This window comes from Magallana gigas, chromosome 9 (assembly GCF_963853765.1).
Source record: "Magallana gigas chromosome 9, xbMagGiga1.1, whole genome shotgun sequence".
Lineage (NCBI taxonomy): Eukaryota > Metazoa > Mollusca > Bivalvia > Ostreida > Ostreidae > Magallana > Magallana gigas.
The window spans coordinates 22,013,671-22,027,773 of record NC_088861.1 but is presented as its reverse complement, the minus strand read 5'-3'; the positions used below and the strand labels follow the sequence as shown (position 1 = coordinate 22,027,773).

Genomic DNA, 14,103 nt, shown 5'->3' with positions numbered 1-14,103 from the left:
TCCGAAATTTGCAAAAATTATATAATTATGTAAATAAGTGATGTACATTCCTATACCTTTATAATGATTCTAATTTGTTTCATTAAATCATAAAAATGATATTCAGACATTTTTAAAGAGAGAGAGAGAGAGAGGAGAGAGAGAGAGAGAGAGAGAGAGAGAGAGAGAGAGAGAGAGAGAGAGATGCCTTAAAACTTATCAGCGACATCACATAGCAAAGAAACTGGTAACCAACCAGTATGCTATAAATCACATTGTATTCGATCGTTTCATTTTTACAATATTTCAAATAGATAGAAAGAAAATTGATGTTAGAATGTCCCCTTCAGTATCATCGTCATATCTCTACCTCTCTCTTTCTTTCTCTCTCTCCCAAAACTTGCGTATATACTTTGCTATGTGATGTCGCTGATAAGTTTTAAGGCATCTCTCTCTCTCTCTCTCTCTCTCTCTCTCTCTCTCTCTCTCTCTCTCTCTCTCTCTCTCTCTCTTTAAAAATGTCTGAATATCATTTTTATGATTTAATGAAACAAATTAGAAACATTATAAAGGTATAAGAATGTACATCACTTATTTACATAATTATATAATTTTTGCAAATTTCGGATAATCGGCTTAAAAATTTACAGCGGCAATCTGAAACATACAGGTAGTTATATTTTATGGTTCAAACATTTATTTCAATGAATTTATTTTCACTTTTATGTAGTCCAAAATGATATTAGTTTTGTTTAAATTCCGTTTCGTTTCGTTTCGATTTTTGGTTTCGTTTCGTTTGATTTCGTTTCGTTTCGATTGGTTTCGTTTCGTTTCGATTGGTTTCGTTTCGTTTCGTTCGATTTCGTTTCGTTTCGTTTCGTTTCGATTTCGTTTCGCACTTTACAGGCGCCCCGTTCAAAAGGCGTAACGAACCGAACCGTGCAACTGGTGTAGTAGCACGTTTCAGGGTCTGCAATTATGTATCTGACAAGTCAACATCAAGATCTGACAAGTCGAAACGATTTTCTGACAAGTTGTGGCGTATCTATGCCACCATACGTATCAGCATTTATGGATCACCCTGTACTATAGTTATTATAAATGCAAACAAAAGCCGCGACCTGCATTTTTCTCGTCTCCGAAGCGGAAAAAATCAACTCCCCTATGGATACGTGGGAGCAACCCCAACTGCACATGCTCTTTGGCGACTCCCCGCATTACGGGTTGTGTATACGCCTACGGTACGTGAGTTGAAAAACTATTCAAAGTTTATTTATTACAAAATATCTATGCAAAGGGAAGTAACTTCGGTTGTATTTAAAGTATTGCGAAACCTACCAACGATAACTATGAATTTAAACCGAGTACTGGATATTCAACCTCTAATAGAAAAAGATCGAAAGATATGGATATCATTTAGGTGCTGTCACACGATGCGAATATTCATCAGAAAATCGCATCGTGTGGCCGTACCTTTTAATTCTCGTAGCAGTACCATATAGGTTCTTAATATATACGTGGATTAGTTTCATGTCGAGTTAAGTATGTTTTTTAAAAGTATATTTGAAAACCCTACTGCATTTTAAACATAATTGTTCTTAAATTTACCTTTTTTTTTGGAACGATAGCCCCCCCCCCCCCCCCCACACGGATTAGGATATTCATGATTAGGGAATTAGGTTTTGTCAAGATTTCTGAAGATTAGTCTAGCCCCCCCCCCCCCCCCCCACTTTCAATTTGCTTCAGACGCCACTGTTACGGATATTCTGTCAAGCAGTAGTTCAATATCATGATCGATTATAAATCATTTGTGATTTCACGGTTATTTTAATTTTAAAAAGTTTACAACGAATATATATATTAAATTATTAGATATAACGTGATCTTTTTATTTTATTGTTTTTGGTCTCTTTTGCTACTTTCCTTTATCGAGCAAAACCAATGGCTTTATGTAGAATATGTTTTTGTTAAAAAATGGAAGTGATATTCGTTTACAAAATCTTTTATATATATATATATATATATATATATATATATATATATATATATATATATATATATATATATATATATATATATATATATATATATATATATATATATAAAATCCTAAATTATGAATAGAAGTGGGATACATGATTCTCTCAGAAAATAAATATATTAGATAGAACCTTTTTTCCATTTTTGGCTATAAATTAGTTTTTTGGGGCGGTGTTTTCTTTAAAAAGTATAAAGCGCTTGTACGTACTAGTGCACCATTTTCTTTCTACAGTTGATCACATCTATATAACATGGACTTCACTCCAGTAACAACACAGCAGCCATTACCAATTGGACAGAAAGATGGACATGTCCAACCAACAGAACTCCTGAGGCGTGGCCCGGTGTCCGTGCGGAATGCCACTGAATCAGAAGAAGACAGGGAGTTCATAGGAAAGTTGGTGATTGAGGCGTTTGAACGAAAAGTCGTTCATGCTACCAGTCGAGCAAGGTATGATCTGTCTCTTTTTCTTTTTGGGGCGAAAATAAATTTCTTTTTCGAAATTACTATTTTTTATATATTTGGAGTATTTTGTAGAATAAGGTTTGTTCCCACCGCAATTTGTCCTGAAGTTGGGACATTTTTGTCATTGGTGCCTCCATTACTGCATTACAATAGATCAGTCGATTTAAATGTACATGTATCAACAAACCTTTCAGACTTGTGGATGTAAACATCTACACCGATTGGTGTGTAGGATAGCATATGTTAGCTCCCAGTAGATAAAATAATGGTCAACTCGGATGGTTTAATCTATATTATACTTAATTTTACTAAACTTTATATTTTTAAAATTTTAGTTCAATGGCCGTAATACCAGAGCTGTAAAACTGAATTCTGTCTTTATTTTCTTTCATCTATATACGCTTTTGTAAAATTAAGTGAAATTTGAATCAAAAGTACGTTCGTCTAAATATTGAGGCCAGTAGGAAGGTCCTTGTATTGAGACACAGAGTCCAAAATATCTTGGATTTGTCTACACCGGCCAATTTTTTATACATTTTTTTTATAGCCGTAGCCATATGTTTTAATTAACCCTGATTTTACAGTTTACCCGCGATGAATACTATATATTCCAACCACATGAGAGGGAGGCCTCCACTGTTTTATGAAAGACACTTCATTGCCGAATATAACGGAGAGAGGGCTGGTACTTGTGTTTTACATTACCATGGAGACGCGGAACTTTTCCCGTCAGTATCAAACATTGACTAAGTTTTATATAGACCGGTTCTATGCAAAGCATCTTAGTAGCTAAAAATATATAATATCTTATAAACGCAATAACGTTTGTCCAATTTGGAAACTAAAAAGAATTACGGTTGAATTTATCGCTGCATTCTAAATGGAGTACTATTCTATTATACATACTTGTACACATTTATCATTAAAAGGTATAGAAGTGAAGATATACCGCCACTCAGCTGTTGTGATATGTGTGGGTAAGTAACAGCAATCGCTATTCTTTTTAGCTCACCCGAGCCAAAGGTTCTGGTCAAATTGCGTCCAGTGCACTGCCTGGCGTCGTTTCGTGAGGTAATCGTTTCATATTTCATATTTTCACTCATTATCTCCCCTTCACCCCTCTTCCTGCAACCACTCCTTAACTAGGGCCTGCTACAAACAGTAAAATTAAATTTCTGAATTGAATATATTTCTGTACATGTACATACCTATTTTTGGATTACCTTTCTTTGTGAAAAGAAAGATTGTATCATCAATTCAGATGGATGAGGCATATTATTAAAAGTGTCCGTAACTATTTATCATGCAAGAATCACAAACATAATTCTGTGGCAGATGAGCAGGTATAGTAAAAGTCAAATGGTCACCAGAAGGAATCTTGTGATTAATGTACGGAATTGTCTTCACATAAATAAAAATTCAACATTGAATGGTTGTGATTTTAATGAATTGGCTACAGTTTGGTTAATATTTGTAACGAGACTAGCACTCGCAACCTTTTTGTTTTTCAGTAGCAACCCATTCTTACATTGTGTTCTATGATTGTAGCCTTTGGGTTTCAAAACTGGGAATCCCGAGCGATTATCCAGCCGGAAAATGTTATCTGGATCCTATATGTGTAGACGAGAAATTCAGAGGAAAGGGCATAGGAAAGGTTCTATTAGACATGGCTGAAATAGACGCCAAGAAAAGGGGATGCAAGGTACATGTACATGTTATTATGTTTTAATTGGCAATATGTATTGGATGATAAATTGTCTACGAATATTGATTCCATACAGTTTGTTTGGATGCGTTTGTGTTTGTATCCTTCAGGTTATCTATCTGTTGGTAGCAACAACTAACCGAGCCCAACACTTGTATGAAAGACAGGGATACCATGTCATAGAGAAACACTCTCTGTGCTGCTGTGGGTACTGGTGCATGACCGGAGAAAGGGTGAGTACATTATGTACTCGATGAAGCCATGGTCATACCATATCACATTGATAGAATTTTAACAATCAATTATTGTGTTTATCGGTAGGAGTTTGCTCGAATGGACAAAGTTCTGGATTAGCTGGTACAGCATGTACAAACCAAGATGGGGATTCTTAATGCAAAGAACAATTTGTGTAGACGCAGCCATTATACATGTACATGGCTCATCTCATGATGTAGATCTAAAATTTGTTTATTTCCTTTGCTTGTTTGCATGACAACACACAAGTCATGAAAGTGTTTTTAATATCACAAGACAAAATGGAAAGCTTTAAAATTATAGATACATGTATTACAATTTTAGAACAAATAAATGAAGAGAAATATGAAAAATACTTAGTACATGGATTATTAATGTTTTATATTGTGGTTTTTTTTTTCAAGAAAATATTTCAATATTTTTTTTTTTGACTTTTTGAAAATTAAATTATTATTTAAACAGGTGCATGTATAAATTTATTTATCTAAATGTTACTTTTTTTGTACAATTTTTAAACTGTGCATGTATATTGTTCTGTAAAAATAAATTCAACATGGATACTCCATGTTTTCAGAGTTGTTGTACAGGTAAATAAAAAAATAAATAACGCTTTTTTGAAATTTTGATTTTTCACAACAATCCTTTGTAAACTTTAATTTTAGTAATGCACACCTTGCAGAAATGTTTCTACCTGACGCTTCAAACCCGCAGATCGAATAACATTTATCGATGATTCTGTATGACTTGAGACACCGTAGTTTCTGTGTGATTTGAGATATATATACTGATATATCCAGATGCAGTTTTATAATCCGACACTGATAAAGAATTTTAAGTTCTACTTCGATCTAAATTAATCAAACTTTTCCAAATGTACATGACACACATGAAGCTCAGGCAGTCTCATCATCGAGACACTGACTATAAATTGGAACCTTCCAGCCAAACTGAAGAATTGTCATATCCAAGGTTACAATGAAAGGGTTACGGAGTCTTAATTTAATGATCATACATTGCACATACATGTACATGTATATTTGTTATTGTTCAAAGCGTTAACAATTGCATAAATCGCCTATCATAAATATGAGAGGTGCTTCATGTCTTCCCATGATTGACCATGCAGTGACGCAATCTCTGATTAAAATTCTTATTCCTACAATAGCGCTAAACAATCAAGATTCACAATCCGGATAGCTCAAAGCGCTTTGTGCAGTTGTACAAATATATACTCTTATGATTATAATTCCGTATACAATTTTCAGTTTTAATCATTCCAAATAATTTAGCCTGAATGTCTTGATGACGGGTACAGTACCGATCAGACCCAACCTAACAGAAAGTAAACCCCAACTAAACCCTGGGTTTACTCTGGGTTTACTCCGGGTTTACTAGAGTGGACCCAGAACCCAAAGTAAACCCAGAGTGGACACAGAGAGTAAACCCAGTCAGAAGTATACCCCTGAAAACAGACGCTAACTGTGTATTCGGAATATACAAGGGGCAGGAATAACAGGCAGTAGGATGCTAAGATAAAGGACGGGTCTGCTTTACACTTTAGTGCGTACAGTTGACATCAAAAGCAATTTCCAAGTAAATCCAAAGTAAACCTAAAGTAAACCCCGAGTGGACCCAAATTTTCAAAAAGTAAACCCAAAGTAAACCCAAAGTAAACCCCAAATGTAAACCCGGGGTTTAGTTGGGGTTCACTCTGGTGTTAGGTTGGGTCTGATCGGTACTGTACATTCTTTACAGAGTATTTTACTAATACATGAACTTTGAAAATGAACTCAATTGAAATTGAAGTAGTACCAAATTTTTTTTATTTATCATTAAATTATTCAAATCATATCAACGAAGCTAGCCCAACGAAGAGTTTAGTCATATTAAACTTTTTATTTGGAACCAACTGACATATAAAAAATAGTCGGTTTAGCAATCAATTCGGAGAAAAAAGGTTCGATCGTTTGGTTTCTACATTTAGTCAACATGTATTGCGAAAGCTACTGGTCAAAATTGTAAACAAACCCGGGAACACTCGAGCGGTAGCTACATAACTGCTACTGGATTTACAAAGGTTTGTAACTTTGTATACAGGTACATGTACTTGCGTCTCATTATTTAAATTTCAGTAACAAAATCGTTAGATAAAATTATATAGTTTGTACGTGTCAGTTTCACTTAGTTAGACACAATGTAAGTGTCATTGCGATATACATTAAAATATTACATGCCGACCGATTTGAATTCTTCATAAAGCATATAAAACATGTTACATGTATATAAGTTCTTTGGAGTCGCATATAGCAATTTATGAATAATTGTAATAAAATATGTTAGCCCACACACGTACGATCTGTAATATTTACATAATCGCCGTGGTCTTGGTTTATAACAGAACAAGATGATTTCACATGCAGTCAGCAGATTTTGACTTTTTTACATGTACACCAAACAGCCCTCACGGAGTACTAGATATTCCCCTCGATCATTAAATACTTAAACGTCCTCGTGTTTAGAAACACTGGTCGTAAATTTAAACTTTGTCGAACTGTTCCGAATCTGAAACTTGATCGAAGTAAAGTTTAAAATGCAAGAAGAAGATAAAACTAAGAGCTGTGTTTGCTAAAAAAAAAAATTAACTTTTAATTAAAGCGATTCAGTTACTTATATATATATATACGTTTGTACTCGTAATGGCAGTGTATAGTTTAACTTATTATTAACAATAAATAACTAGAAATAACAGTGGCAACTTAAATGTTGATCTCTTCTCACAACACCTTATTGATTCACCCCTATGTCCAAATTGTCCTTTAGAAGCGGAAGACTCTGAGCACGACTTTTTAAATTGTCCATTCTATGCCTCACAAAGGCAGTCTTTAAGTAAATGAATGAGAATATTATAACAATTACCATTAAGAATCTACTTTCTGGAAGTGAAAAACTATCATTACAAAATAACTTACTGCTATAAACTACAAACAGATTCAAGTAAGCCATGTATAAACTTGTATACACCGTACAGGTATGCAACTTGTATAGAAATGGGTAACTTAGATTTTTTTTTTCACTATTTTATCATAATTATTTTTTATAAAATAAATATAAAAATAAAAATTTTATAAAAATGGGGGGGGGGGGGGCAGATTTTGTTCAAATATATTGTGCAGCGTGTACATACATGTAATCGTAAAAAGCATCCTTGTAAATGAAAAAGTTTTTAAACTGGATGGAATATTTTCGTTTAAGTATTTGTTATTACTTTTATATTTTCCTTAAACACAGATTATTATTTCTTCCAAACTTGTAGCTTATGTAATTCTGTTACTGCTTTGGTAATTATTCTAATGACTGTAGTTAATTTTTTTTAGTGATGGACAACACTGCCGTCACAACACAGCAACCGTCACCAGCTGGCGGACAGACACCGCCAAAACAACTCCATAGCAATGGATCGGTCTCCGTGCGAAATGCCACCGAATCAACGGAAGACAGAGAGTTCTTGGGAAGGGTAGTGATCGACGGGTTTGAAGGGAAATATATCCATGCTACAAACCGAGAAAGGTATATCATCCGAATATCGTTTGATATGTTGCTAGAAAACGCACATTTCAAAGTTATTCAAAAAAAAATTAATTTAGACAATCTTAAGTAATTCTGTTATTATAAGGTTTGCAATCTATTTAAATTGATCGTTGCATTAGTTCATTGTGGAGAAATATGATAAGCATGCGTACTTAAAAATCAAATGTCATCCTCAGCTTACCAGCAATGCAAACTATGTTTGCAAACCACATGAGAGGGAGACCTCCATTGTTTTATGAAAGACACTTCATCGCAGAATACAACGGGGAGAAAGCTGGTGCAATTGTATTACGTTACCACGGAGATTCGGAACTTTTCCCGTAAGTATCAAAACATGCATTTACGTCCAGTCAATCACAGTATCTCTGCATGTGGTATGGAGAGTATAGAGTATTTGATAAAGGAAATGTCAATTAGTGTAATTATTCAAAAGATTAGGAAAGAAGATTTGTTATTGATATTGCGTCTCAACAACAGTTACTGTTTGTAAACATGATTTTGATTTTATTATATTTTTTAAGAGGGAGAGAGGAAGACCTGCCGCCTGTAGGGTGTTGTAATACGTGCGGGTAAGTCTATCATGATGCACAAAATCATCTCTATCATTGATTTTAGATACCTGCAAAAAAAGCCCCCCCCCCCCCCCCCCACCCCCCAAAAAACACAAAAAAACCCACAAAAAACCTATATGATCAAATGATCACTTCGAATTCGAAGAAATACAAACCATCTTCAAGTTGGCAAAACTTTAGAATATGTATGATATCGTGAAATGCTTCCTTCAATATTAACCTCATATTCATAATCATCCAAACCCTCTTCTGCACAAACAGTGAGGATCTTGGACAGCAGTACTCATTGATTGTGACAAGATTTCAAAAGTTGTTTTTTTAACAGTGCATAAAAAATGACAAACTCTGTTTTCTATGCACGTTGCGTAAAACTTTAATAGTAGGTCAATGATTATGTAATAACATATTTTACTTTTATTTAAAGTATTTAAAATGTTGATGTGCGATTTTAGAATTATCCTATTAGAGATGGCAGTGCCTACCGATACTCCACCTGGAAAATGTTTAATAGATATGATTTGTGTTGACACGAAATTCAGAGGTAAAGGCATTGGGAAAGTCCTATTAGACATGGCTGATATGGACGCTAAGAAAAGAGGATGTAAGGTACGATTTTGAAAAAGTTTGTTGTGTAAATTTTCTTTATGCAATCAATTATTCTGTTGTTTAACCGCACATTTATTGAAAAATATATATATAATTATATATTTTATATATTAACATCTACCATGTATAATTTCCTCTTTTTCTTACGGAAAAATATAGTCAATTCATAGCTCTATAGAAACAGCCAAACTGAAATTTACACGCCCCATTTATCGATTGGTCGAAACCTACAGCGGCTGAAAGTGACAGAACTGAAATTGACACGCCTTGTTTATCGATTGGTCTGAATCTACAGCGACCTAAGTAAACTCACGGACTGCACGAAATAATCATGACGATGCCAGACTCAAAGTCTCACTAGAGACGATTGGCTGTTTCATTTAGCTAACGTACTTATGTACATTAACAGTAATTTAGTAAATTTTACTAGCTTTTCATAATCAATATATTAATTAGTTAAAGAAAGATGAAAATATAAACAATAAAATGCTTTCTTTGATGATTCATGCGGGTTATGAAGGTAGCGATCATTGCAGGAAAAATTAACATAACCCGCGTTAGCGGGTAATGTATTTTTCCTGCAATGTCGCTACCTTCATATCCCGAATGAATCACCAAAGAAAGCATTTCATTGTTTAAATATTTCCAGATTTGTAAAGATATCCTCTTTTTTTTGTAGTTATTCATTCACATCACTCGTTTATGTTATGTGACTTTGTGTGTTCTTCAGGAGATCTTTCTGTGGGTATCTTCAACCAACCGGGCTAAACACTTGTACGAAAGGCAGGGATATACTTACAAAAACAAGCGAACTTTGTGTTGTTGTGGCATGTGGTGCGGAACCGGAGAAAGGGTGAGTTGAATTTGAAGCAATGTAGTAAAATATATTGTTATACTTTCATGTTAAATACTGAAATCTGATTGGTTAAGACGCAGTCCATAATATATAAATAGTGCCTGTTTGGGAGGGTAACAGTTGAAATTGACACCCCGAGAAAACCATTGTCAACCGACGCGAAGCGGAGGTTGACAATGGTTTTCGAGGGGTGTTAATTTTAACTGTTATCCTCCAAAACAGGCACTATTTATTTTGTTATACTGAATGTCTTTTTTAAAAAATTTTAGAAAATTTGACTGCTTTTATATAGGAATAACGTGAATTCTACAGCGAACCGTACGCACATAATTTTCGCGCATGTAACAATTTTTATTGTTATACTTTCATGTTAAATACTGAAATCTGATTGGTTAAGACGCAGTTAATAATATTTACTATTACCCTCAGCGTTAGCAACGCACTTGGCAACGGGTAACATTAAAAAATGTTACATGCGCGAAAATTATGCGCGTACGGTTCGCTGTAGAATTCACGTTATTCCTATATAAAAGCAGTAAAATTTTCTTAAAAATTTTGAAAAAGACATTTAGTATAACAAAATAAATAGTGCCTGTTTGGGAGGATAACAGTTGAAATTGACACCCCTCGAAAACCATTGTCAACCTCCGCTTCGCGTCGGTTGACAATGGTTTTCTCGGGGTGTCAATTTCAACTGTTACCCTCCCAAACAGGCACTATTTATATAATGTTACCCGTTGTTAAGTGTGTTGTTAACGCTGAGGGTAATAGAAAATATTATGAACTGCGTCTTAACCAATCAGAGTTCAGTATTTAACATGAAAGTATAACAATCTTTTCTATTACCCTCAGCGTTAGCAACGCACTTAGCAACGGGTAACATTAAAAATTGTTACATGCGCGAAAATTATGCGCGTATGGTTCGCCGTAGAATTCACGTTATTCCTATATGAAAGCAGTAAAACTTTCTTTAAAATTAAGACATTCAGTATAACAAAATAAATAGTGCCTGTTTGGGAGGATAACAGTTGAAATTGACACCCATCGAAAACCATTGTCAACCTCCGCTTCGCGTCGGTTGACAATGGTTTTCTCGGGGTGTCAATTTCAACTGTTACCCTCCCAAACAGGCACTACTGTGGAATCATTAGATTTTGTGGTGGCTCAATTTTCGTGGAATTCGTGGGTACCTCTCATCCACGAATTAACATCCTCCACGAATTAATAAATTATGGCAATAAAGTCATATTTCCTTAGTAGGTAAACAAGAATACACGAAATTACGTCCCCACGAACCTGTAAAATTTAAGCAATCCACGAAAATTGGCCCCCACGAACTTTAATGATTCCACAGTATTTATATAATCAACCTGTAATATCCTTGGCATGTATTTTGTAGAATTGTAGATTTCATAATGAATATAAAAATGAACATTAACGCTATGTCTTTTTTTGGATAGGAAATTGTACGCATGGAAAAAGTGCTGGAGTAGACGAATAGATGAGCTCGAGTTGAGGAAAAGGACTTTAAGCTTCTACAAAAGCCCCTACAATAACACTCATATCACATAAAGATGTCTGTTACAATATTTTTATGAATTTTTTTATATCAACTTGCAAGGATTTCTTTGCAAGAATTTACTCAATTTATACATTACATTATATGAAGTTTACAATTTGATCATTGTGTTGAGTGTGGCTAATAGAAATATTCCCCTAGAATTGTCTCTGTAGTTAGTGGTAACCAGGGACGCATCTTCGTCCCTTGATGAACTTCATGCATATATATTTACATCTACCAAGCATAATTTCCTCTATTTCTTACGGAAACTTATAGTTAATTCATAGCGCTAAAGAAACTGCCAGACTGAAATCTACACGCCCTTATTTATCGATTGGTCGAAATCTACAGCAGCTGAAAGTGACAGGACTGAAATTGACACGCCCTGTTTATCGATTGGTCTGAACCTACAGCGACCTTAGTAAAATCCCGGACTGAACGAAATAATCATGACGGTGCCAGACTCAAAGTCTCACAAGAGACGATATGGCTGTTTCTTTTAACTTACGTACTTTTGTACATTAACAGTAATTTAGTGAATTTTACTAACTTTTCATAATCAGTTTATTAAATAGTTAAAGAAAGATTTTATATAAAGTAAACGCCAACGCGGGTTATGTATTTTCCCTGCAATGTCGCTACCTTCATATCTCGAATGAATCACCAAAGAAAGCATTTTATTGTTTAAATCAACATGATCGATCTGTCTTTACGTCTCTGATTTATGATATCTTTTTTTTTTATCATTTTATCTTGCAAATATTTTTTTGGGCGAGATTTTTCTACATGTGAAATTAAATATCTATATTAATCAAATAAAAATCAAACAAACACGTACATTTTTGTAATGTATTTGTGAATATTTTAGATTTGACACTCTGCATGGTATTTTTAGCTCACCAAGACGAAGTCGATGGAGGCTTATGCTATGCCCTCGGGGCGTTGGCGTCGGTGTACGGAACTGGTTAAAATTTTTGTTGCAGGTCCTGTATATAAGTTATTAATTGTCCTACCTTCACCAAACTTGCATGGATGATGCATCTGGACATACTTATGGATTTCAAAGACTTGGATGCTGAATCTAGGCCATCATTGTAGAAAAAATTACAAAACCCGCGCTATAACGCGCTAACGCGTGTTCTGTATTGTTCTGCAATGTCGCCACCTTCATACCCCGCATGAATCACCAAAGAAAACATTTTATTTTTAAAAACACACACGCATATTTATATCGTCTATTGTACCAATGTCAACCCATTCTATTTGTCTTTTTTCATTGGAAGGACATGGATACAAACTATAGGGTGCACAAAATCATCTTCATGTGTATAAAACGTCAATTAGTACAATAAATCAAAGTATTGAAGTAGTACTGAAAGCCGGGCTCTTTTGATGTGTCATTAGGCATAGTTTGTAGTAAAAACTGGCAATCTCTCTCTCTCTCTCTCTCTCTCTCTCTCTCTCTCTCTCTCTCTCTCTCTCTCTCATGCTTTTAATGTCGGAAATGCGCCAGAGAGCGACTGAATTGGTTTGTTAGCGGCTATAAATAATTTTAAATTATGTCTGTTAAGTAGAAAAAAAATCAGCAGTTGCATTGAAATTTGAAACAAGCGTTATAAAATCAACCCCCCTCCCCTCATTACTTCTGTGTGCAGCCAGCCAAACACCATGCAATGCTTTGAAAAGTAGTTCATGGAAATTCATGCGTATTGTATATGTGCCCAAAAGGCATAGTCTTAAAAACACGAAATTAATAAGAAAGGGAAAAAATGAACGCTAAATTTATTCGCAAACAAATAACAAGAGGCCCAGGGGCCCATCGCTCACCTGAGCAACAATTGCCTTAATTCTGATCAAATTAGCATTACAGTATCAAAATATCTTGACAACTGAGTACAGTAGATCTTGTTAAAAAAATTGAAAATCTGCCAATTTTTATCCACCTCTTATTTTTTGGTAAATACCAAGCCCCTTTTGTTGTTGTACCTCTAAGATTTTTCTCTATTCCTATATACCCCCCCCCCCCCCCCCAATTTCGTGGCCCCACTATTCTCTAGGGAATCATGGTTTCATCAAACTTAAATCTACCTTTAATCTCATAACCTGTGCTTTCACACTAAGTTCTGAGTTTTGGACCAAAAACTTTCCCAGAATATTTTTAAAGATTTTCTCTATATATTCCTATGTAAAAATTCAAACCGCCATCACGGTTCCGCCCTACCACTAGGGACTGTGATTTTGCAAACTTAAATTTACACTACCAGAAGATGCCTCTACACAAGTTTAAGCTTTTCTGGCCAAATAGTCTTTAAAAAGAAGATTTTGAAAGAATATCTCTATATATTCCTAAGTAAAATTTCATCCCCCATTGTGGCCTCACCCTACCCCTGGACTATTATTTAAAAAACTTGAATCTATATGATCTGGGATGCCTCCCCTCAAATTTGGGCTTTCCTGGCCAAATACTTTTGAGAA

The 14,103-nt window shown here is 34.8% G+C and overlaps 2 protein-coding genes across 3 annotated transcripts; both read left to right on the top strand.

Moving 5' to 3' along the window:
- Positions 1-1,035: 1,035 nt before the first annotated feature.
- LOC105322828 (uncharacterized) lies at positions 1,036-5,056 on the top strand. 2 transcript variants are annotated; one of them, XM_066071042.1, is made up of 7 exons: positions 1,036-1,220; positions 2,252-2,470; positions 3,070-3,213; positions 3,415-3,462; positions 4,034-4,187; positions 4,301-4,423; positions 4,512-5,056. In XM_066071042.1, the coding sequence occupies exons 2-7, from the start codon at positions 2,271-2,273 to the stop codon at positions 4,542-4,544; spliced, it is 702 nt and encodes a 233-aa protein (XP_065927114.1). In that variant the 5' UTR covers positions 1,036-1,220; positions 2,252-2,270; the 3' UTR covers positions 4,545-5,056. The 2 variants fall into 2 exon arrangements, with proteins under 2 accessions (XP_065927114.1, XP_011420033.3); XM_011421731.4 differs by lacking the exon at positions 1,036-1,220 and adding an exon at positions 1,379-1,521.
- A 1,465-nt stretch (positions 5,057-6,521) lies between these two features.
- On the top strand, positions 6,522-11,611 carry LOC105322851 (uncharacterized). Its single transcript, XM_011421761.4, has 7 exons — positions 6,522-6,542; positions 7,820-8,012; positions 8,210-8,353; positions 8,555-8,602; positions 9,058-9,211; positions 9,942-10,064; positions 11,528-11,611. Exons 2-7 carry the CDS (start codon positions 7,822-7,824, stop codon positions 11,558-11,560), a joined length of 693 nt encoding a protein of 230 aa, XP_011420063.3. The 5' UTR covers positions 6,522-6,542; positions 7,820-7,821; the 3' UTR covers positions 11,561-11,611.
- The last annotated feature ends 2,492 nt before the right edge of the window (positions 11,612-14,103 follow it).